General features: G+C 44.9%; 1 protein-coding gene across 6 annotated transcripts in view; it reads right to left on the bottom strand.

Annotated features, from left to right (window-relative positions):
- Nucleotides 1-11,801: 11,801 nt before the first annotated feature.
- LOC118770441 (ankyrin repeat and sterile alpha motif domain-containing protein 1B-like) overlaps nucleotides 11,802-25,992 on the bottom strand; it is a 199,911-nt gene continuing 185,720 nt past the window's right edge. For 2 of the 6 annotated variants that reach the window (XM_036518101.1, XM_036518105.1), the window contains 7 exons: nucleotides 25,291-25,479; nucleotides 23,477-23,602; nucleotides 21,642-21,713; nucleotides 19,488-19,574; nucleotides 19,089-19,226; nucleotides 18,560-18,727; nucleotides 15,187-15,608 (listed from right to left, as the gene is read on the bottom strand). In XM_036518101.1, coding sequence (XP_036373994.1) covers nucleotides 15,234-15,608; nucleotides 18,560-18,727; nucleotides 19,089-19,226; nucleotides 19,488-19,574; nucleotides 21,642-21,713; nucleotides 23,477-23,602; nucleotides 25,291-25,479 — 1,155 coding nt within the window. In that variant the 3' untranslated portion in view covers nucleotides 15,187-15,233. Of the gene's footprint in view, nucleotides 13,217-14,411; nucleotides 14,504-15,186; nucleotides 15,609-18,559; nucleotides 18,728-19,088; nucleotides 19,227-19,487; nucleotides 19,575-21,641; nucleotides 21,714-23,476; nucleotides 23,603-25,290; nucleotides 25,480-25,992 lie in introns of those variants that run through there. The other 4 variants (XM_036518106.1, XM_036518103.1, XM_036518104.1 and 1 more) reach the window with 4 other exon arrangements.

Raw genomic sequence — 25,992 nt, 5'->3', positions numbered from 1 at the left:
GAGTGTGTGTCATGGAAGGAAAGCTGAGCGTGTGTGTTTGATGGAGAGGGAGCGCAGTGTGTGATCATTGTTTAGGGTTTCCTAGAGACTGAGTTTGATGTCAGGTAAACTGAGGATCAGGAATTGGACTACAGATTAAATCATCTGGCAGTACCACCATTTGTGAGTGGAGGTGAAGCTTTCAGAGTGAAATAATGTGTACCTTCACTTTTAGTGCTCTTCCTTGTATGACATCCAGCCAAACATTGGTTCCTGGCCACTCTGAGCTCTATCTCCCCACATTAACACACTCCTTCCTGCTGACCCTGGTAGAATATTGTTACCTATCACCTCTGTGCACTTGAATTATCCTTCCCTCCTGTCCTTGGCCAAACACTGGTTCCCGTCACTGCTGCATGCTGCTTTAACTCCCTGCACACTGGGCTTAGTGGCCCAGGGCCTGAACAGGTGCCACAGTCCCCCCCCTGCAATGACACCCCCAGCACTGTAATAACTCACTAAATATGGCCGCAGGTAGGGGAGTGATGGTGCAATAACTCACCCAGTATGACCAGTATGGCGGGGGAGGCAATGGGGGTAAAGGCCATTGCTGCCCCTAGAGTGAGGAGGGCATGGTCTATGGTGCCCCCCTCTTCCTGGGCATGCGATGGGACAGCCACTGGTCTGAGATACTGTGAGTGGATTGGGTCGCCATGGTTTGCATGTGAAAAACATGAGCATGCTCAGTCATGGGAGTGTGTTAGAGCCTCAGACTCACAGAGACAGGTGGTCCAGGGTTTGTGGTAGGAGACTGGCATAGACTGCATGGTCCAGGGTTCATGGTCACCCAGATATGAATGGATTAAGCAGCTCACGGCCACAGCAATGTCACACAGTCCACTCTGTTCTGGAGGGACATGATGTCAACACCGCAACGGGTAGGTAGTTCACCTCTAGGTAGTTCTGATTTTGTGTTAGAAGCAAGATTTGCTGAGTCAAAAAAGGAGATACAGTACATTTAAAGTCTTCAGTTGCACAGTCTGTGTGTGTGTGTGTGTGCGTGCTTGCGTGCGCGCGCGCTGTGGGTTTAAAGAAAGACAGAGGGGGAATTCTGGGTTCAAAGAGACAAAGGAGTAATGTGGGTTTAAATAATAGAGGAGCACATCCTCAAAGATGGTTCGAGAGAATGAATTGCAGTAAAGGGAGGGCACTCTGAAGAGAAGATTTTAATTGGTATATGAGCTGAGATTAGCTCGCTTACCTGGGAACAGCCCTCTTCATCAGATCGATCAGCTGACCGCAACTGGGCTTGATCAATACTTGAAGGGAGCCATTTCTGGTTTTATGGTCCCCTCCATTAGGTAGGACTGGTAGGACTATTTACACGTTTGGTGCATTTTATTCAATTCAATATGTAGGACTTGAGTGTTTTGGGAATGATTCTGAGTGCTCTCATCATCCATCATTCAGGCCGTGGCTCAAAGAGAGATGTTACAGCCCCAAACTTGACAAACAGAATCAGCACAGCTCCAGAGGCTGTGGGCGCCTCCTTCTTGCACATGGATGTATGAAGGCCAAACGGCTTTGGGGGCATGATATTAATGGAATTATAAGGAAATTACTGGAAAATAAGAAATAAACTGGGGTTCAAACTTGCCACCTCCTGGACACCAGGCAATGCACTCTGCTCTGTTCTGCAGTACACAGTTACTTTGTTTTAATAACTGTTGTGGGCTTTTGGGTGAAATGTTATATTTTGTTCTAATAGCTGTGGGCCTCATAGGCCCTTATTGTTCTTCTATATGCTTCCTTTTTCTCCAGCTGAAATGTCGTTAGTGTTCTAGCACAAAATGGCCACCATGCATCACCCAGGACAGGTATTGCACATTGCTAGTGGTTGACATGAGACTGCACTGTAAATCACTTACAGTTCCATGAAAGTCAAAGTTCAATGTATTACTATAATTATTAACGAGTACACCAATGCATTCCTTGTAATTCACACATTGAGGCGTGGAAGCGTATCCGTTTATATACAGCAAGCAGTTCAATCCGGTCAGAACTTGACTTTTCCCCTCATTTGAAGTCAAAAGTTCTCTCTCTACAACCTGATGGAAATAAGCTGCTTTACATGCAGACAGATTTATTTCTCTGGTTCTCCCTGAGCACCTCAGGAACCGGTCTCCTTAGAACAGACTTGTCAGAACAGCAAACGGTATTAAAACTAATCCGAATGGAATGACAGGTTTTTTTCTCCCCCGGAAGGAGACTCACAAAAGTCTTCTGAAGACTGTCCTTTCTGTGTTCTCCCAGAAAACATACATTATCCTCTTATCCGGGGCAAACTACAGACTTCATCTCATGCGTCTTGGTACTTTAAGGGGGTATTTTGGGGTGCGGCACAGGACTCCTGTCAGGCCTGGGCCAAGGGCGTAGGAAGGTTCTGTCTCTGCCGGGAGGGGGGGGCTGCATCAGGATGAGAGAGAGGAAATTCACCTTAACTCAACCATAGCCTCATGTTCTGCTGGCCCCTCCCCCATCCTCTCATTCCCTGGCTTCCGCACAGCTCCTCACCAGCTATCCCCTGCCTCCCCACCTCAGCGGATGTGTGGTGAGTGTGCTGGTGCAAAAAGATAGCTATGCTGGTGGGTTCTAAACACTATTGGTGGCTGAGGTGAGCCCCCCCCCATTGTAAAGCACTTTGAGAACCTTGCATGGCACAATATAAATGTAATTCATTATTATTACCCATGTTTCAGTGGGAGAGAAACTGAAGACAGATTTGAGACAGTCTTCACAGGCAGAGGCATGGAGATCTAGGCACGCGCAAAGGCATGAACAGGTTGGCATAATGGTGAGCACAGGTCTGGGCCCGGAGGAGTAGCACACAGGTCTGGGTGCAGGGTTGCACAAGGTGAGTGTGTGCGTTTGCTCACAGTCCTCCCTTCTGAAGGAGACGGGTCCGCCGCCCGCTCAGGCGGTTCCTCTCCAAGCCTCATTATCTACTGTATCATTACATAAACGCTTACATACAGCACATTTAATCAATGGCTGCAGGACACGAGCCATCTGGGAAAAGAGCTCGCTCTAGAAAGTGACCAGCCAAAGAGCCTCCCTCATTTCTCTCTCTCTCTATCTCTCTCACACACACACACGTGCACGGCCAAAGAGGAACAGTGGGTTACTCCACTGCTACGGAGTAATATACAATAATACAGCTCTATGAAAAGAAATATACTGTATATCTGCAGCACTGAAATGATATACACACACATACACCCCCCTCTCTCTCTGCCTCTCTCCCCATCCCTCCATCTCTCCTTTTCCTCCGGGCTCTGGCTGTCACAGGCCATTGATCGGGCAGAGTAATGGGCCAGTTTTCTCCCATGATTCCTGCTGGCTTCTCATTAAAATCCTACAACACCAGCGTCTGTTTTTTTTCTCTCCTTTTTCTCTCCCCACCTTGCCTCTGACCTCTGCTTCTACCGCATGCGTCTCAGTGAAGCCCCTGCTTCTCGAGGTTGGGCTGGGAATCAACCGCATGCAGGGCACGTCTGTGAGGGGAAATCTGTGGCTCTCTAGCTGTTCTCTCTGCAGAATACCCCCTCCTGGAGACATCACAGGCCCTCAATTTCCCCTGATGAGGGATAGAGCCGAGATGCCCTGTGTTTCTCTCTCACTCATTACAGTACTTTTGAAATGTCAAGTTTTAGGGCGTTCGCACAGCACATTGCGGCACTTTTTTTTTATCTCAGTTGTCCTATAAGCTCACAGCACAAGTGGTACTCTACCTATGAACAGAGATACAGGGAACTAAAGCTGACTTTAATGGAAGATTTTGTGTGGTTACAGTTCCACATATAACCTTAGAGCCTTCTTGAACTGTCAGTATGAGCCCAAGAAGAGTCTATTTACTTCTTTAAAAGTAAACCATTTTGAACACTTTGCTATTTGGTACGATTTCTTTGTGAAAGAAATGTGAAGTGTGAGTTTAAGGGGGTACAGCTGTAGATAGCACTAGAAGTTTCTATATCCAAAGGCGTTTGCAGATAGAACTTTAATTTGCATTCATTAAAGTCATTTCATGCATTTAACAAGTTGTATAGATAAAGGAGATTTGACATTTATATTCCTGTGTCTTAGAACAGGATCCTCAAATTCAAAGGTTTTGCTTATTGCTGGGGATCTTGAGTTCAATGGTCTGCTCGTTTAAACGAGCAGGAGACCCAGTGTCTCTCAGACTTGGCATGGAAGCCATCTGCGGATGAGTGAGGATTAATCACTGCTTCAACCACCCATGGGGGTTTTGGTTCAAACAGAAATGAATCTTCATTAATCTCCAGCTGGCTAACTGAGAATGCTAATACAGCGTGTGGCATCTCGATTCACTTGGCACAACCCTTAAAAGCGCTTCCTGCAGGTGAATGAAATTACAATATATGAGTATGAAGAGTCAATGCAGAAAGCATTGCTCTTAGAAAGATACAGCGTTTATTTTTTTTTAAGTAAAATATGTTTAATGTAATGGGGCTGTCTGTTGGAATGAGCTGTCATGTGGGTGCTATATATTTGAGGCAATATATTTAATATTGACTTTAGTCCAAGTGGCAGTGTTGATGTATGAGGTTAGTGTCACAGGAGCACGTGGTAAATGGTGGGACTTCATGGCAATGATTCTGGTGGTATGGCTGTGTGTTATAGACAGCTAACACACAAGGCATAATATGACTGTTGATGCAAATTCTCTCTCTTTAACCCCTCTGAACCCAGGTTACATGCTTTGAGTGCCCACTGAAAGAATTTTTGAAGTTTTGCCCCCTTTTTGAAGCAGCTAATCTGTTATAGTTGGAGTCTGACGGTGTGCACACAGGAAATTGAAATTTTGAGAATGGAAAATTCAAAACCCTCAAGCTGTGTCATTCTGCATACAAATATATTGCTGACAGCTCTCTAGAAAGGGCCTGTCACCATGTATTCAGCTGTCAACCCCCAGGATCATGCAGTCTTAGTGCTGTTAGAGTTTACTCTTTAATAGCCAGGGCCCTCCCGGAAATAGAGCGACAGGGCTGGTCAGACTCAACCAGAGGTGGCTCACTGCATCCCAAAATGCCTAAATGATTGCTTGTACTACATCAGCAGCTTTCAGGCTCACAAATGAATCAATAAAGCTTGTGCCACGTCATTAGTCTCCTAGCCCACAGTCTTCATTTCTTTCATTTCACTTTGAAGGCCTCAGTAACTTTCTCATTTCTTTCCCTCACTGCCATTCCTTACCCCCCACCCAGTTACTTCAGAAAGCTTTGCTGCAGCTTTTATAGCCTCCTGGCTGACTGGTCAGCCAGTCAATACCTGTGCTGTTACCACATTCTTATTCTTACTCATGCTATTGCTAATTAGTCTACCAATCAAAATCCTTGGTTGTGCCACATTCTCCTAGCTACTCGTACCAATCACGATCATATCGATATCCTCAAGGTATTTCACAGTTTTACCCCAGTCCACCTCAGGCTTTCAGTCTTTTGCAGTACTCATCACCTGGGCAACCTCTCTCCTCTCTCTTCCCTCCTGAACACTACCCATTGTCAGTCCCTCCTTATTCTCCTCCCTCCTCTGGGTCTCCAAAGTTGCTGTTACTGACTATAGTGCTTGGTCTTGTCATCACCGATATAACTATATATAAACAACAGAAAGTTTCCCCATCCTGTGCCACAGAGTAGCCTCTCTGCTGCACCCACTTGCTTGCATCCTCCCACAGTCTCCATTGCCTACGATTCACTGGGACTGTCGACAGATCATATACAGATCCAATCAAAAGGGCTGCACCCCTAAATCCCTCCTCCACCAGCACATGCTCAGCTTTAAGCCCGGCCCATTGCACCCCCATCTCCACAGCCCAGGCCTGGTCCCTCTCCCCCACCACTGCTGCCACCTCCCTTTGAACCATTTCCATTTTCTTTCAGATGTCTGTGTTGCTTTCACGGCCCAGGCCTCCCATAGCCAACCAGCTATTACTGTCTTTAGTGCAAGTGATGTTTGACTGCTGTTAAAACTATTTGCACTGCTTCATCTCCTGACCTCGAGGGTCATTACAGCCTACACCTTAGCAGCCTCAAACTCAGCAGTCACTGAGGTCAACGACACAGCCGGCTTTGTTTACTTACTACACAACCCCATAGATGTAAAGCATGATAGCTTTACTCAGGCTTTTCTTGAGTATCTCCACCATTAGTCTTTGAATTTGACATGGATGCAGCTAGCTGTTTGTCACTGATTATATTACATTATTGTCGTTTAGCAGATGGTCTTACCCAGGGTGACTTAAAATTTTATCTATTTATACAGCTGGATGTTTACTGAGGCAATTCTAGATTAAGTATCTTGCCTTAGGATACAATAGCAGTGCCCAATCTGGGAACAGAGCCTGCGATCATTCAGTTACAAGCCCTGCTGGTTACTGCTACCCCCACTGCGGGCGTACATAGGTATATGATATCATATATACAGTATGTATATGATACGCATATAAAAATACATGTGCGAGCTAGCTACTAATTCTTGGCTAAAAGGTCTTGTGAAATGTTTCTTTTTGTACACTGAGGCTAATAAAACCCATGCCACAATCAGAGGGGGCCACTAACATTGCTTTTAATTGAGGCCAACCAATTAACAGGCAGTCCACAAGGAGGAGTGCATTTTATTGACTGCCTAAATACATTACATTACTAATAACAAACGACCTAGGTGGCTTTCTTGGGAAGAAATGACACATTTTCATTTCTTTTACTATTATCTACATCTTACTATAGACGATATTTTAATTTTGTACGGCAGCTAACCAACTGATACAATCAGCACTGTCAGGTTTTTATTTTCTTCTGGAATCAGCTTGCAATGTTCGTTGTTATTGTACATTTTATATGAATTTGCTGTGCTCCTTTTTCAAAGTACATTAGTACTGGACTGGATGCCTAACTCTAATTACCACCAATCTGTAGCACCCACCTGACCAAGGCACTGCAGTCGTTGTGAACCTGAACACCACATCACCACACATCAGCTAAGGAAAGGATTTATTTATACAATTAAACTAAGGGATGATTAGGTGGCCAGACTGAGAGATTCACATGGAAGAGTTTAGCTAGAGCCACAGGGAACACACCTACTCTTTGTGATGTCATCGGATATTTAATGTCAGGGCTACTGAACTGCTGTACATGAATGCAGTAACTATAGCTTTTGCAAATTACACATCTCTGCATGTGACCGGTGTACTGAATCAGCTGCGCAAAGAAACCTTAATTAATCTATTGGTGTTATTCCAAGGTGAAAAAACATGATTGCAATCACCATTTTCAATATAAGGTTTTATTAAAAGGCGATATTCATTCTAGTAAAATAAGGGGGAGAACAGATTTAACTATTTGAAATGACCCTCTGGGGAAGTAGTTTTTTCTTTTTAGAAAAGCTGTCTAATTTCAATGTTGGCAAGTATGTATGGTCAAATCTAATATCCACTAATGATTGCACAACTACAAAAAATATTTAGACACACAGGTTATTTCCTAACCAAGCTGTCAACCAAACCAGAGTTTGTTTTTTTATAGATTTAGGTACATATATACCAATCTTCTTCTTCTGCATTAGAAACTATGATTTGTTACTGCATGCAGATGGAACACCTATTGAAAATAAGCTTTTAAGAAATGTCATTTCATAATTAGATTTAAATTAGGAAGCAAATTAAAAACATCTGAATTATGTTGCTTGGTGGATTAATGTGGTTCCACTCAGGACTAAAGCTTACCACAGTGCTCACAGCGGATTGGCCTCTGAGCCAGTTAATAGCAAATGGCTGTTTTCTGTGAAAAAGGCTTAAGAGACTTAAATATTAAGATAAAAAAAAAAGAAAAATAAACTTCATTTACTGGATTTTTGGGGTCCCGGCAAAGTTATGATTCCATGAGGTATGAATAGCAACTGTGGAGCTATTAACTTTTCAGTTTTTAAGTAGTGAACTATTATTCTTAATTTGCTTCTTAACATCCTTATCCAGAGCATTTTCCATACCTTAAGTATTATCAATTTACACAGCTTGACACTTCAAGCTTAAAGCAATTCAGGGGATGGGAATCAAACAAGCAACCTTCAGTTTATGAGCCCAGCTCCACCACCACTGGACCTCCTTTACACGGCCAATCTCCAGTAGATAGAAATCAGTAGAGAAGACAATATTTGAAATGACTCATTTGGTGTTCTCTACAGCACAGTGTCCCCGCTACTTACCTGATTTTCTCTGGATAGTTCCTCCAAGTACTATCCACACCTGGCCATACGTAGCTTCAATCACAAAAATCATCATCTCTCACAGACGTATAATATATAAATAGTGATAGAATATTTGCCTTGGTTGCCGATTCAATCAAAGGGTATCAGTGGCAGACATCTGTATTGAACAGAAAGCGGTAGGGGTGACATGTTATAATCTCACTGGGGTCCAATGTTGCAGGTCGTCTCACTTGTGTCACACGATCATTTCTAGAAAGCAACAAGCACGTTTTCATTAGACACCCATCAAGCGGACTGAAAATACCAACAGCGATAAGACTATCAAAAGTATGGCTCAGGACACAGGACACACACAGACACAAATCAGTCTCCATGGCAACTGACAGTCTCCCCTGCGGTTGGAGAGACCCCACTGCACCCCTGCACATTCTCAAAAGACATCTCCACACATGCTTACTATGTCCTCCTCAACCTCAACCGCTCATGGCAACTTCTACTGTTGGCCTTCAAGCGAGCGCATTTTCTGCATGCGGACAGACACAGGCTTTACGAGCCTATACAACACTATGCACTCCAAGGAAATTGCTGGTGAAAGCAATCTGTGGCCAAAGATGAAAGGTCAGTGCGGCTTCAAGAGAAGCTCAGCTAACTTCATTCTCCTTCTCCTCATTGCTGTGGCGTCGGGCAATAAATGAGACCATCTGCCCTCCTGCAGCAGGATCTTTCAGTGTTCATTATATTCATGTATCTGCAACAGAAATTTATATGATGACATTGGGGGCACCGTTATAATATCTGAAGGACAGACATTCCATGTTTGTCAGTTTAATATTTGTTTTATTACAATTCTTGTAAATTGTATTTTCCCTCCTGTTTGGGAAACATTTTTACAGCACGATCTTCTCACGGCTTTGACAGAACCACCCTGTGCATAATATGCACGCCGCGTCCGACCGCTGTTCCCGCATCTCCCGGATTTAGAGGCTGGAATATTAATGTGACGTTCAGACCTCATGAAGATGTGGCACGCAGGCGTCGCCGCGGGACTGTCACTGCGCTAACGGAGCGAAAGCACGGCTCTGAGATTTACCTCAGCCCCGACGCCGAGGGAGCGAAACATGGTGAGAATCATGAATCGTGGATGGCATTTGACAGAATAAGCCTGAAATAGTGCACCGCCTCCATCTCACCGCAATGTATGTGTGTACACATTTATTTATACATATATTTATACATATACATATATACAGTATGAGATCAAACCTTTGCATACATCTGCTTCTAGAAGGGTTTTTATTTTTACTATTTTTATTTTTTAGAATAATAGTGAAGACATCAAAACTATGAAATAACACAAATGGAATTATGGGGTGACCAAAAAAGTGTTAAAATATCAAAATTATCTTATATTTTTGATTCTTCAAAGTAGCCATTTTTTTTTCATAAAATTTTTTTTGGGAAGAAATTCACACATAGGCATCAACTTCACTATTTATATTTGTCTAAGAAATACATTTCAGGCATTTAAGCATAAGCCTTTAGATCAAGATGTCTTTAAATGCATGTAATCTGTAGAGCCACTAGTCTTTCTCCTGTGTCAGGCCTGAGGACCTCTTTACCATTCAAGAAGAGCTTTAGCTCATGAGGCAACCTGTCTTCTCAGTGATCAACAAGACTCAGCTTGATTGTATTGCACTCTGTGTGTTTACCATGGTGGATGTGCTACGACATGCTAGTTCTTGGAAATGCGAAGGTACACTTTAGGGTGTAGATAGTATGTCTATATGTGTGTGTGTGTGGTGTGTGTATGTGTGTGTGTGCGTGAGAGTGTGCATTCGGTATGATGTTATTTTGATGGTGGAGATGGTTTTGACACAGAAGCTGCTGATGCAGAAAGAGCCCACAGGGAACATGTGGCTAAAGCTTAGCCCGGTGATAGTTAATATCGTACGCCAGCGCACCCTGAGGGATTATCGTCCTGATTATCAGTCACAAGGAACTGTGGGAAGTTAAAGCTGCTTCTGCAAAACTTGGGTAATCCTTTCACAAGCAGCACTGCTGATGCACGCTGGCTCACAACCCACATATTAACGTCTAAAGTTGTGAGGGGCAGGCGGCTGATTTGAGCGTGAATGTTCACCACATGGAGAAATTGGATTTCGCAGGGATCTGTGGGGTTCGGAGATGCGCGTTGTCGAGGTAGCAGCAGGGAGCAGGGTTGGAGTGGAACACAGATAAGACTGGCTGACATTTCTGAAACCTCAATGTCCCAATTCTATCAAAAAATATTTGCCAGACCATACACCTATTTGTGTTAACAGAACCCATTTAATATCACATATAAGCCCACTTACTGTCACTGTTTACATTATGTATTAGAAGCTGTACAGTGTCTAAAAATTAAATATTTGAGCAAGTAAGGTGCCCATAGATTAAGGCTGTGTTCAGCCAAGGTGTTCACTCTTAGATCTGGGCCTAGTTTCTGAATTGACTTCTCAGTGTATATATAAATGAAGTTATCATAAATATGCTTTCCCCATGTAAATACTGCCCTTCCTGTTGTCAGATTTAATTTGATTCTGTATGTATTTATTCCAATGATGGCATGATTATATTTAGCCAAAATATTTTAGAAATTCTGTACAGTACACACAGGATCCCTGCCTCCCCACCACAAAACACATTCATTTCTACACCCAGGTGGACACACACACTAACACACATTCACACACACACTCACACACAACCAACTCAGAGATACATCATCTCCATCAAAAAAAATATGGCACAACAGTTATTAGTTGGTGGCAAAAAACATACCTACTTTTACACATACTGACTGTACACAGTGATGGACTGTAATAAGTATCTGATATGAGACAGAACAGTAATAACTGACAGTAGTGTGACAAGTACTAGAACAGACAACAAGGATGAGATAATACTGTGATAGATAACTGGACATTACTGTAACAATCAACAAGTATGACACAGTACTTCAAGAGGTAACCTATGTAAGACAGTACTGCACAGGTTACAGATATTAGAGTACTGTTATGACATAGTGCTGGAACATAATGAAGGGATCAGAATGACAGAATATTGGAACAGATCTCAGGTAATGGATGTGATACAGTAATAGGTACTGTAATAGGAACTGATATAAGATGAGTATGAGGCTATACCCACGTACTTGATGTGAGATAGCAATGTTACAGATGTCATGAGATTACTCTACAAGGTAACAGATACAGATACAACACAGTACTGAAATAGCTGACAGGTATATGACTACTATTACAGGTGTGATGGTACAGGAGAAGGAACTGGGTAAGCACGTGTTCTGGGATGTATAGACCAGAGGGCTGCTAGGAGTTGATGGTTGTACAAGTCAGCTTTATTCCATGTGCTTTACAAGGATATAAATAATGACCAAAATTACAAAATCTGTACTGGAAGACCAAGCCTATGTACAAGAGTTAGTCTGCAGTGAGGTCACCATTAACTGCCCCTAATACAATCTCTTTTAATTTTTTAAAATGTATTTATTTATTTATTTTTTTTAATTGGTACCACATTTCCAGTGCGATGTCCTGCAAATTTCATTACATTACATGTTTTGAGCAATGAGTTGGCAAAATATCTATGTACATGAGGGCTGTGTTTTTATTCTTGAACGGTAATACTGTGGAGAAATATTACATCTGACTTTTAATTACAGCTCAGCCCCACGAGAAAGTATACATTGCTTTCCGTCTCCAACCCGAGTTCAGTGTAAATTAAACAAGTGGGTTTTTTTTCAGAGTTCAGCGTAGCCATCTGCACATTCAGGGGCTACAGGTACTTTTTCGTTATTTTATTTATTTATTTATTTTTCTTTTTTTTGGATGGCAATCATTTTCAAGCCCAGCTTCAATTCAGCATATCATATAAAAATAATGTAACATTAAGACAACATTGACCATAATTGCACAATAAGAATAATTATGATAATAATAATCAAGAATGGTAATATAAGTAGTAATAATCTTATTAAACATTAAATGCCTGGCAGAATGAATGTAGAATCAGACGGCGTGTCAGTTGTTAGGTCGTGTGTCATCCGCTGTCGCAGTGCTGGCTGCTGATCTCTGGCACAGCAGACCACATCTGCGTCAGGGCAGTCCATTCACATTGTGCATATTCAAATTCATATTCATATTCATACTCATAATGCATCCCTGTCCAAAAAAAATAAAACCCCGAAACTAAAAATGCGAACCAGAAGTCCCTTATCCCGCGCTGCTTTCAGATGTTCCCGTTACTTTTGAGGGGAGACAGCCGTTAGGTGGGTGTGTCTCAGCAAAGGTAACCACGGCTACCATTCCCCAGGGCAATGCGGCCGTCCAAAAAAGGAGTTCAGCGGTCAAACCTGCGGCTCCTCCTCCCAGGCAACAGAGGGCGCCATTACGATGCCCAGCTGTGTGGCTGGGGCCGGAGCTGGCGTGAAGGGAATGGAGTGGATGAGCTGGATGTAGAGGTTGGGGATATAGCCATGCCGGTGGTTTCTTCAATCAATGTGTACATTCAGTTAAAACTGATTTTGTAAACATAGTCCTTGATCACCATGTGTGTCTGTGAGTGGGTCCGCATTCAGGGCTTGTAGTCCTTTAACACTGTGTGTACAGGGCAGTAGTCCTTTAACCCCGAGTCTGTGAGAGGGTCTGTGTTTAGGGTTTCAGTCCGTAAACACCGTCTCTGCAAGAAGGTCCATGTTTAGGGTTGAAGTCCGTTAACCCCCGTCTCTGTGAGAAGGTCCGTGTTTAGGGTTGTAGTCCGTTAACATCATGTCTGTGAGAAGGTCCATGTTTAGGGTTGTAGTCCTTTAACACTGTGTGTAAAGTGGGTCCATGTATAGGCTGGCTACATTCTTTGCATTCCACAGTAAAAGACATGAGCGTCCGGCACTGCCCTGCAAATGAGATTACATCACTTATCCAGAATGTCCCTCAAAAAGCGCCGTCTCTGAGCTGGACCCCACCCCCCCCTCGTCACCCATCCAACACGGACTTCATGCTCTTGACAAGCTATACTGCGCACCTTAATCTACAGAGTTTAAAAAAAGGGATGAAAACAAACGCTTCACTGTGAAATAACATCTCCTTCCTGTTTTACTCGGGAACATGGGTACCCGGTGCTGTTTCTCCACTTGCCGTTAGACTCGGCTCGCTCTCGCGTTCTGAGGACACAACCACTTCTTTCTCCCATACTGAAGATTTATAGTAAATCTCTTTGCCTCATGTGAAAAACACGCCGGTTACAGAAAAAAAATGTGTCTTAAACCGTGTGTAAAAACAAACTGCTTTAAAAATCAAGGGACAAGATAATAGAATGAAGACATTTGCAAGACATGTATGTTCAACTTGATAAAGTACGATTTTGCTACATTGTGTACAAGCAAGACATCCTTCCTAAGCAGTCCGTTCCTACTGTGGGCATCTGGGCTGAACTCATCAAAACTCCCTCCGTTTTTTTTCTCCTCCGGTCGCCTACAGGTCATCCCCCCAGCAACAGCTCAGGATGCACTGGGTGGGGGGGTTAAAGATCTCAAACACTGTGCAGTGTGGCTCTTAGCAGCATTACGGTTTAGTTTTCATTCAGGCGGTCGGGGGAGGGCTGGAGAGACTGCCCCAAAAGGGACTCAAAAGAGGAGAGGAGGATTGTGGGGCGGAGGTGGGAGGTTGGGCCGAAAAAAAGAGAGCAAAATGGCTGTATCACAGTCAGGAGAACGAGAGCGGAGTGACTGAGTGACGGGCTGACTCTGGGCCCACTGCTGCCCCCCCTACAGGCCAGGACAGAGAGGCGCACCCCTGGGGGTCAGCGGTCATGCATCTGCTGCTCTGCGGCGGGTCTGCGCCCGCGGGGGGAGGGGGAGAGTTCGAGGGCGGGGTGGGGGGGGTGGTGGTGGGTGGGTGTGAGAGAGAGAGAGAGAGAGAGAGACAGCGGCAGCGTCATCATGCAGCGGCCACAGTTAACGGCGGGCGGTGAGAGAGGTCACAGGTCGCTTGGCCCGCGGCTCCGCAGGGAGGGGCCTCTAGAGGGCGCTCTGAAAGGCACACACTCAGGAGCGGACAGTGGGTGTATATTAGAAAATAGTGGTCTCATACTTGGTGTTGACTCCTCTCTTGGCCTCCTGCCCTGGCTCCACTATCCATGGCACATTGGCGTGGCCCTTTTGATCCATCGAAGGCTGCTCCATCTGGGAAAGAAAGAGGGGGGGGAGAGGGGGGGGGTGGGGATTTTCGATTAAAATTCACACGCACGCACCCGCAAACACACACAAGCGCACACAAAAACACGCACACACAGGCACACAAGCGCACACACACACAAACACACACACTAAAATGGAGACTCCCGCCACTCCCTGGAGTGTTAAGACAGTGATTGGAGAGACACACATTTACACGTTAATCTTATTCCAGTTTTACTGAACCTCCACTGCGTTGATGAAGTGAAGGATTTGATAGAGAAATGAAATGATAAACGGTATGTCAAGTTCTGAACACCCTGTCCTGACTCCTCCTGATGACTCCTCCTCCTACATCCCTCCTATGCAACCAAAGACAACCAAACACCACTCGACCAAACTCCTCCAATCCTACCTCACAAACATGCCCCTTCCCTCATCGTATTTGCTGGGTCTAATATGTCTTTCCAACAGCCAGCCAGCTTAGCACAACAGGCCAAATTCAAATTAAAACCAAGTCCCCAAATCTAAAATCCAAATATGTACAAAACTGGGCCAGTGACTGTTTTTATTTCTATGTTGAAGATGAAACACAGGAAATGAGTGATGACAATGCAGAAAAAAGTTAATATGCATCTATACCTGAACCCTTATAGTGAATTATGATTTAAATAGAGAATTATGATGAGCTGTTGAATTCCATTTGGCTGAAAGTAATTTCAATTCATGTGACTTGTTATTAAATGTGACACAGCACAGCCTGCCTGGAAACGCGGGCGACAAGGGATGGCGTGATCATAAGAGCGAGAGAATGGAACGAAACGGAGAAATCAGGGACCAAAACGAGGCAGAGGGTGAGGGCACACGGATGGAAACCACCAAACTGACAGGCGAAAGAAAGAAGGAAGGAAAGAAAGAGTGAAAGAAAGAAAGGAAGGGAGGGAGAGAGAAAGAGAGAGAGAAAGAAAGAATAGAAAAAAGGAAAATGTAAGGAGACCTGAAATTGAACTTTGTGAGGATGAAGGAGTCGTGAAGGAGGAAGAGGAGGGTGGAGAGGAGGCCGGTGGGGGGTGTATATATGCCCCAGGGACCAGCGGCTAGAGGGGTGCATGACCTAGGGATGGAACACAAGGGCACAAAGGTCAAAGAGTCCGGTCGGCATGGCAACACTGTGGCACACCCACACACACACACACAAAGTGGCACAGATGGTACGATGTGCAGGAAGAAAATAAAAAAACGCACAGATTGACACACACAGGAAAGAGAGGACAAAGAGGAGGCGAAGTAGTGCTGAACCACAGAGGATAACCCAGTTTATACAACAATGTGGAGAAAACAACCACAGGGACTCAGAAATGGAGCACAGCTCTCATTCTTCCAATGTGGTGTTCAGTTAAAAAAAAGTTGCCACTCCGGCCTGCTGGTACTGAGTAATATCAGTACTGCTTTCTTTGGATCTGCTGATACTGAGTGACATCAATAACATTTTCCTCAGACCTACTTGTACTGAGTAATATCAGTAATGTGTCAGTTTCACCTTCTGGCACTGAGTGATACAAGGGCTGCCTTCTGACCTGCTCTTTCTGGTTGATATCACTTAGATGTCACTCTGTCCTGCTGCTGTTGCGTAAAATAAACATGAGCAATAGCTTCCATAATCTTCAGCCCCTGTCTAACTGCTCTGATCTTCACATAACTGCCAACAAAAGAGGCGCAAAAGTGGAGTGCTGCACTGAGCACTACCCTGAGGGACCTGCACTGTGAAATCTCTGTAGTGTAGATACAACATATTACAAAGGCAGAGCACACCAGCATAGACCAGTGTGATATAGTAGAGGGTCTCTGCAATATATTAATTTAGTATAGCATGGAGTTCTATGTATAGAATGTAGTGCCATTATACGTGTAGATATAGAGCAGTACAGGGTTCTGTTCAGTGTAGATATGTATTCAACAGTACAGGCCCCTCCAGCCAGAACAGAGCCAGAGCTCAGCTCTCTGCACACCGCGCTCATCCATCAACCTCATCTTTAAGAGACTTTGGGGAGAGGAAGACGGAGTGCACCGTTTACAGATCAAAGGCGTCCCCCAACTCTCGTCCCTGGCTCACCTGCCACCGAGTTCGAATCGAATACATCATACAAACAAACACACACACACTCACACACACACACACACGTGGTCTCCATGGACAGTGATATGTGAATGGTCTGTGGGATTAGAGGGTAGCTAATCGGAGGTGTGAAGGGAGGGACGAGGATGAATGTGACACTCTCTGCACAGAGGTTATCTCTCCGGTGACAACTACGCGGCGCGGTGACTCACTGAACTGCTTACGTATGGGGGGTGATGGGAAAAATGGCAGGGAGAAAAACTCAGTGGGGTTAGAATGAGACAATGAGGTCCAGAGGAAGAGAAAGTAGAGCAGAGATTCTGAATGAGGCAGAGATTCAGACAGGCAAGACTGTGTAACAAACACACTGGCTCTCTGTTACAAAAACAGCGACTCACAGTGTTACAAAGACACTGGCTCCCTGTTACAAGCATAACAACTCACAGTGTTACACACTGGCTGTATTACAAACAACCACACTAAGTCTGCCTTACAAACACACTAAATGACTGACCCCATGTTAAAAACATACTGACTCTGCAACATAAACATTCTTACTCAGTGTTATAAACACACTGACTATGACTCTGCAAATGCATAGACTGTGTATTAAAAACACTCACTTAATGGCAGTAACAGAGTACACTGTATAAACAAAACAAATTCTCTGTCGCTAACAGAGCACACCAACCCCTGTAAGAACTGAGTACACTCACTCAATGGTACTGAGAATACCGACTTGATGGAAAAAAATAAAATGACTCTGGTATAAACAACAGACTAACAGTATGGTAGGAACAAAGTGCAGAACGAGACTTTGGTATTGCCAGACAGCACAGATGGTAACGGACAGCACTGTATGGTACTCCTCTATTCACAAATAGACCAGAGTGCCAACATTCTACTGTATTTGTAGACAACTCACATTATCACCAAGTGACTAGTGTAAAATTTGGTAATTCATGGCCATAACAGTGGGGTATTGGGACAACTCAATTCTACCCCCACACAGCTTAGCATTAAGTAAACTTCTTGTGAAATATATAACCAATGATAGTATTAACCAGCCAAGAAGAGTAGAGTTACCCAGCAACCACAATGTTCACCATGAGACACAATAAGAATGAACATGTTACCTGTGAACTGTCACAGGTGGAAAAGTTACTGTGTCAGGTGTATTTCATTGATAACGAGGCTGAGTCAGGCATATTGTGTGAGATGTTGTTTGTGGAGGGTGTGGTACAGGATCCTACTGGTGGACAGGTTCGTTCAGAGTTCAGGGTGTGGTGTGGGATGTTACCGGTGGATAGTTTGGCTCAGTGTGTGGTGTACGATGTTCCATTCTGGGAATGAGTGACTTCATTGGGTTATAAATGGTTGATGACCACAGTCCTGTTGTTCTACAGCCCCTTTCGTTAAGCCTTCATTTTCACAAATATTTTGTTGGGGTGAATTTTGTTGGTACTCAGAGATGAATAAAAAAGGCAAAACATTTAAGTTAGCCAATAGCATGGAACTGTTATTTAAACACTGTTCTTGCACATGCACACAGAGCATAACATTCTCTAGTATTCTCTCTCATCTTGCCATCTCATGGTTTGGTGAGTCGCCCTTGTTTCCTTGCTCGCTAATTACACTAGCTAAGTGCTGTATGTATATTTTCTTTTAGGACCCTTTGTTCAGTAATCAGCCATTATAAATATTGTGGCCTTCTCTATTCATTGCTGAATACTGTAAAAAACTCAATAGCAAATTAGCAAACATAAACTCATATTGTTTGTAACAATCATCCCAACAACATCTCTATTTTGGAAATGAATAGAAAACAGCCAGGGCAGTGGAACTGCAGTAATGGGGTTTAACCACCGGTTGCCAAGGAAGTGATGAAATTGCCTCTCTGGCGTGTTGGCGGCAGGCTGTTTGAGGGACAGGACCATGGCAACACTCACAGACTTGCGGATGTTGACGCGGGGCTTGGGGATGGGCTTGCCGGGCTTGTTGTCGAAGCTCTCAGGCAGCGTGGACGAGCCGTGACCGCTCTTCCGGGCCTGGAGGGCCAGCTGGTACGCCACCTCAAAGGCCTGGCCCAGCGTCAGGATGATCTCATAGGCTAGGTTCTGCAACACACAAAAACAAGTTGAAGGGAAATTACTTCATGTATAAAAATGTAAACATGGCCACTTTCGTACCAGTTCCTGCCACAGTCTCAGGCATGGGCTAAGAATATATTCACCTGACAGTATTCGCCTAACCCCACCAAGCATTCAAAGCCATGGCATCAATTTCTGACTGACCATGCTTCCCTCCCAGAAATGTGTGCCTCCCATGTTGAATCTACCCCTGAACAGTGCTGGCCTGCACAGGTTAAAATGGTCTGTTGAAATGATCGTCTGTGGTTGCTGGGCCAGCAGTCAACACTAGTAGTGCTGGCTGCAGTGCCTGCAGTTGTAGACAGGGGGCGCTGTGCGGGGCACTCACCACGTCGAAGGCAGTGAACACGTGGCAGTAGTGGTGGCTGGACTTGAGGTCTTTGGTGATGTAGGCGAAGGTGGAGAGGTCCTCCGGGTCCTGGGCGGCGCAGGAGATGTTGCGGATCTCGTGCTCGGCGATGATGTTCTGCCAAGGTTCAGAGGGGACAGAGAGCAGCAGGGAATTAGCATCTCGCAGCGCTTAAGCACTCCGACAGCCCGCCCTCACTGAGAATCCATTTGGTCATGGAACAAATTGCACACCTGTCACTGCCAAGTGCTTTTTTCCTCCCATTCTTAAAGTATAGTAAGCGCTGAATAATTCAGGCATCTTACTCTCAGACAGTGCAAGGAACACATGTATTTTCTTAGCTCCCACAGAAGCTCTAGCAGCAGCAGGTCAGCCTACCTTGTTGGTGGCATCGATAAACTTGACCCCCTTGTAGGAGACAGAGAGGACTATGGTGGGGACCTTCTTCATCTGGTCTGTAGACTTCTTGGAGAGTAAAACAGGAGACAGGAGAAAAGCACAGAATTAGCCACATGCTAACCAGAATCTGACTTCATCTTCATGTCGTGAACATTGAGACTGCCATCAAAAATCAGCCAAAACAGGACCAACACAATCGGTCAACTTCATTACTCTATGTGCTGATCAGTAGGTTGTGATTTTGCCCTTTAAAGATATTACAAAGCTCCTTGATTTTTTATTCAACATAATCATTCCATCGATCATCTAAGTACCCTGAATGCATTTATTACAAAGCAAGCAGCAGTTTAGAGCTGAAATCATTTCTCCTGCAGCGCATCTTCAATCAGCTTTAACAGTCATGGTAGAAGGAGCGGATATAAAAGTCATTTTAGCTAGCTGGCTTGATCTAAAAGACAAGACCAGATGCAATTCACATCCAGAATTCAAATAAATAAAGCTTTATTAGTTTGCTGCTGCAGGCAGAACTCGGAATGCTGTGTGTTGCAGTAGAACTGTTTCTTATGCATGTCAGTTTCAGACAGCGACAGATGACAAATGGCTCGGTCAGTAATGCTGTTAAAACGTGATGAAGTGCCATCAAAACTGTCCAACAGAAATACACGGTGACAATTATTCCCTTTTCAATAAGTGAATTCAGCGCAGCGAATATGTTTATGGGGCCACTCTCCACTTTCTCTGTCTCTTACAGGCTTTGTCCTTCCGTCTTTTTTTTGTGCTGTAGCTTATGGAATGTGAGGAACACTCTGCTGCCCCGGTGCCCTTCATCGTCTTAGAAGACCTTCCTCCTGCCAGGCTGCTGTGTAAAAAAGGCCTCACCTAGCAAGTTCCTTATTATGCAACCCACGGATCAGAAATAACGCCTCTGAAATAACTTCAGCAACCCCCCCCCTTTGCCGTCACTCCGCGCTCCCTAATACATTCCACAAGCAAAATATTAATATTTACCGCTCCAACGCTTTTTCCGCGGTTTTGTTTGCTTCAGCATGTTTCTAGAGTGTCTGATTCCTGTCAAGACTACCCTCCCCCCCATTTCGAATGGGACTAAAGCACTGACACAGGCAGCACATTTCCGCCACAGACACACGGAAGGAGGAAATGGAGGGGGCATTATAAATTCATATGGGAAAATATCCTTTCCTGAGGGAGTTCTGTAAATGTCTCTCTTTTTTTTTGGCCAGCCGGCTCTCAGCTCTACGCCCTGCTCGGAGTCCGGCCGCGTGACGGAGGACGACGCAGACCTGGTGCTGTGCCATGCGAAAGGATGAAGTGAAACCGAAGCAGAGCACCAGCGAGCACCAAGCTGGGTGCGAACGAGCTGATTAGCAGGCAGGTGGGGGCTTGCAGCGAGTACAGCGTGAATATCAAACAGCTTCTGCGGGGATGACTGGAATGTTGTTTTCGCCACCTTTGCGAGGACACACAGTTGCTCTTTGCCGTAGTTTGATGAGAAAGCTCATATTTAACTACTTGTAAAAGTACATGGAGCTCTGCGTTCTTTGCCAGTTTTTTCTACCCTGTGTTTTTGCCTAGTTTTTTCTTGCAGAATGGACCAATGAAGCAGAGCAGAGACGTTGCATTGCTAATCACCAAAAGTCAACGGCGTGACATATCAAATCACCAAGTTTGACTGGTGCTGCATTTCAAATCACCAAGTCTCAATGGTCCTGCATTTCAAATCACCTGAATGGTGCTGCATTTCAAATCACCAAATGTCAAGAGTTCCGCATTTCAAATCACCAAATGTCAAGAGTGCCGCGTTTCAAATCACCAAATGTCAAGAGTGCCGCATTTCAAATCACCAAATGTCAAGAGTGCTGCATTTCAAATCACCAAATGTCAACACTGCTGTATATTAAACTCGTACACGAGTTTCAGCACCACACGTTTCAGCACCACACGTAAATGGTGCTGAAGATTTTAAAGACAGACAGAAGCCTTTTTCCAGTCTGGATGGCTTACAGGGGTGGAGATATCCCCCAATTTCCGTGACCCCAATGAACACGGAGAACCCGAGGTGGGACAGCGTAAGGCCGGGCAGGGTAGGACAGAAGTAAATACAGTCGTTCTTACCCTCATCTTGGCACAGGCATCTTGTGTAGACTCTGTTCCTCTCAACTCTTTCACCAGCATGGAGCCCAGGTACTGAGGAGAGAAAACAGAGCCATTAATGTTAGACAGATCTTACAGTGTAGTCACTTCACTAAAGCACTAAAGGCAATGTTATAAGGACATTACTGTAATGTTACAATGGTTTTACAGCAAAGACTGGTCACTTTAATAAAGACAGACTTTTGATGATGATGTGTTATACAGAATCAGTTACAGTACTGTTTTAATCAAGACTGCCTTATAATGTTATAATGATGTTATAATGCTATAATAATTTAAATAATTACAGTACTGTCTGGTCACTTTAATAAAAGATGCTTAACAATGATGTTAACATGATGCTATAACACTCTTATAATGCTGTCTGGTTATTTAAAAAAGACAACCTTGCAATAATGTTCCTGCACTGTTATAATGATGTTACAGCACTGTCTGGGTGATTTAATAAAGACAACCTTATAATGAGGTTACCATGATGTTATAATGAAAATTCAGTACTGCCTGGTCGCTTTAATAAAAATATTCTTATAATGCTGTTACTGTGATGTTATAATGACATTTCAGTACTGCCTGGTTGCTTTACAAACAACAGCTTTACAATGATGTTGCTGTGATGCTATAATGTTGCTTTAATAAAGACAGTGGCATGGTGACAGTCACCACAGTGTCCACAGGGGACAGAGCGATTACATCACTTCACTGAAGCAGTCTCTGCCTCATTTACCCTTCTGCCTCAGAAACTGAAAACCCAAACTGCCTCAACCTCAAATGCCTCTCTGCTCCAGAGGGGAAATTCAGAGTTTGGCCCACTTTACTCTGCCGCTTTCCCTTCCTGCCTACCTTTCCTTTTCTCCTCTCCCACTTCTCGCCCCCTCTTCACTCCCTTAATTGCCACATCCCTCGGATTCCTTTCAGTGGCCTCTCAGTAACCAATCACAGCTGCCGTCCTATAATTTCCAAGCTCTCTGATAAGTCACACACACTTCTCATTCTGAAAGCACAGCGCAGTGCCAATCAAGTTCGAGCAGCACGCCCACTTTTGAAAAGCAGCAGAGAGACGGAAGGAACAGGGGCAGGTGTTTCCGCTCCTCAGCAGAACCAGGGACCGTATCTCTTATATCTGTCCTGTCTCACAGAGGCTGAGAGAGGCGCTGAGAGATCTGAGTGAGATGTGAATGGTGACAGTGACGAGTGAGTCACGTGGTGGGCAGTGGGTAGGGGGCGGGGAGTCCCTGGGTGCAGGCAAGCTGGCACCTCTGCTGTGCGCGTGTCCCTCGCACGCATGCGAGACATATGCTTAGCGGCCTCCTAGCCCGCGGCGCAACCGTGCCCTCGCTCTTGTACCCTCCCTCCTGCAAGCACACGCGCGCACACACACTCACACTCACACACACACATAGCGCTACAGGGGCGGGACCTGCTGCGGTCATACCCTGAGCTTTATATCCTGAGACATGCCTGTCATAACACTCAGCTGCTGCCATTATGAGAGAGAGGGAGAGAGCAGGGGAAGGGGAGAGAGAGAAGAACAGAGGGGCGGGAGAGAGGAGCACGGGAGGAGAAGAAAGGAGGAAGAGGGAAGGACAGAGAGAGGCAGAGATGAAACGAGGGAGATTAGGAGCGAGCAGGAGAGAGAGAAAAGGTATCACCACAAACACTGCCCTTCTGCCAAGTGTTGCAATACCATTCTCCTTGGATCTCTGCTTTAAGGGCTTATAGGATGTGAGGACCTGCATTTCAAACAATGCACTGGCTCAGCTGAGAGTGGAGTCTGCAAAGGGCGGGGTGGAACTCACATAGGCCTCGTAGTCACACGACTGGAAGATGAGCTTCTCCGGATGGTGCTGCCAGTACTGCACCGGCGTGGACGACGTCGCCTCGTTGGGGGGCCGCAACGTGATTGGCTCACACCACTCGCCTTGCTGAAACCACAAAACGCAACGCAAGTGTCAGTCTCGGATTCCCGCACAAGCCGGTATCATAGAAAGTGAAATCTCACATTGGCACACACAATGGGGGATCATTTACATTGGATCCACTGTGATTAATATACAGTAAAGATAATGGTAATGCTGGAGAACATCTGGTCTACAGTAGTTTGAACATACAGAGAGTGGGGGACAATTTACCTTATCAAAGCTCTTCTCCTTTGGCCTGTCCTTTTTCCATACTCAATAGTGATACCACATAAAAACATTCTCCTTATGCAGTTATTGTAACTAAATTATAACTAAATCTATGACTAATTCTGATTATATGGAAGAGATCAAAGACCAGTCTGAACTTTCCACCAATCTTTTTATTGTAATTAAAATTATGTCAAGTGGATAAAAGTGCAAAGCTAATTAAACCACATTATATACAATTAACTAAAAAGGAGTCACCTGCAGTGTGTCAAGCCTTAGTCAAACAGCTATGCTTGTTAATCAAGTGAAATAATCAAGCACAGATTCAGAACAATTTCAGCCTCTCTTTTCAAGCTCACAAGTCTCCTTTAGTCACGTTGAAACCACAGAGGTTTTACTTTCTATGAATGTAACGGCTTTATCAAGGTTTTAAACCTAAACAAGGAAGCGTACAGGTACAGGTGATGTTTTATTTCCTGTCCGAGCTGCATAGGATCGTCTTCTTTGGCGAAACTTGGGAACGGTATCAATAAATAACCAAAAGCCGATGTGCAGCCGGGCGTGAGTCAGAGCTTCTAGGCATAGCTGCAGAGATCGTTTTCGAACCTTTCCAACATGAAAAGGAGGGGAAATGCATTCACAAAGCTGTTTATCGATGCTAAGCAGACGGCATGCGGATTCACTGATCTTTAAATTATCTAGATGGCTAGATGGCAATTCTCTGACCCGCTGCGTCGAGCCCATCCGCATACTATAAATATCGGTGATTTGGTGCGGCATTGATCTAAAAATACAAGCTGTGTGTGATGCGTCTGTGAGAGGGAGTGCTGCGATTGGCTGCGAGTTCATCTCGATCGTCCTTTGGAGAGGGTCAGGGAATTGGTTTTCAGTTTCTCCCATTCACTGTCACTTTGGGGTTTTTCATGTTTTTTAATCCCCTCTGGGGAATCAAAAACCATAAAAAACAGATGGAGAGATAGTGAATAAAGTGTTTATTAACTGACTGAAGTAAGAGATACACTTCTGATTGGCTGCTGCTGGACTGAAGTGAAAAGCACTGCCACGATTGGGTGGGAAAGTTGTGAAGTGAAAATAACCATTCTCATTGGCAGGTTTAGCAGGTCTTTTGACTGGCACATATAACAAGTGTCAATGCCCTTTATCGAATGGTTCTGCTGGGCTTTAAGTAGATGGGATATGTGTATTGCTGCCTGGCAACCCAGCATCCATATTCACTCAGAGAACACCACGGTTAATATTATAGAAAATTAAGGACATATTCAGGAAGCATTAAAGAAAATCTTCACAGGTTCCTTAGACTAGCGTTGTCAGTGTTAATTCAGGGGAGCCTAGTGTTCATCTGCCTCAGATGCTGGGACAGGGTCTCTATGGGATACGCTTGGGCCTGCCCCCTGCTGTCAATGAGCGGCTGGCGGTGGTGACATGGCGTGGGTGGCGGCAGCAGCAGTGGCGGAGACACTCACCATACTGACTTGGGCCATCTGTCTCTCCAGCTTGGAGCGCGGCACATCGTCGAAGTAGGTGTCGTTGCGGCGCCGGCGGGCGTCGGCCTGCATGATGAGGTGTTGCACGTCGAGCGAGCCGGCCGTGGGGTAGACGCTCTGGCCGAGCGACGGGGACAGCTGCGGGGGCGTGTGGTTCCCAGTCGGGTCCTGCAAGGGGGGAACCGACACGGGCACACGTCACTCAAGGCTGGCCACACGGGCACCGCCATCATACTTATATCAATTGACTATATCAAATATCCTCAGTTATTACATCTTCTCTGACCACTGCTCCACACTGCTGCTCTGACCACTGCTCCGCACTGATGCCCTGACCGCTGCTCCACACTGCTGCTCTGACTACTGCTCCACACTGATGCCCTGACCGCTGTTCCACACTGCTGCCCTGACCGCTGCTCCACACTGATGGTCTGACTGTTGCTCTACACTGCTGCTCTGAGCACTACTCCACACTGCTGCCCTGACATGTTACTATACTGGACAGAGGGATGAAGTAGAAGCCACTTTTAAGGCCCACAGTCCATATTCATGATAACTGCAGGAAATAATTTCACTCACACACACATAATTTCACTCTGCAGTGTAGCATAGTGGTTAAGGAGCAGGATTCGTAACCAAAAGGTTGTCGGTTCAATCCCCGCTGGGACACTGCTGCTGTAC

This window comes from Megalops cyprinoides, chromosome 23, assembly GCF_013368585.1.
Source record: "Megalops cyprinoides isolate fMegCyp1 chromosome 23, fMegCyp1.pri, whole genome shotgun sequence".
Classification (NCBI taxonomy): Eukaryota; Metazoa; Chordata; class Actinopteri; order Elopiformes; family Megalopidae; genus Megalops; species Megalops cyprinoides.
This window is presented reverse-complemented; position numbering and strand designations above follow the sequence as displayed.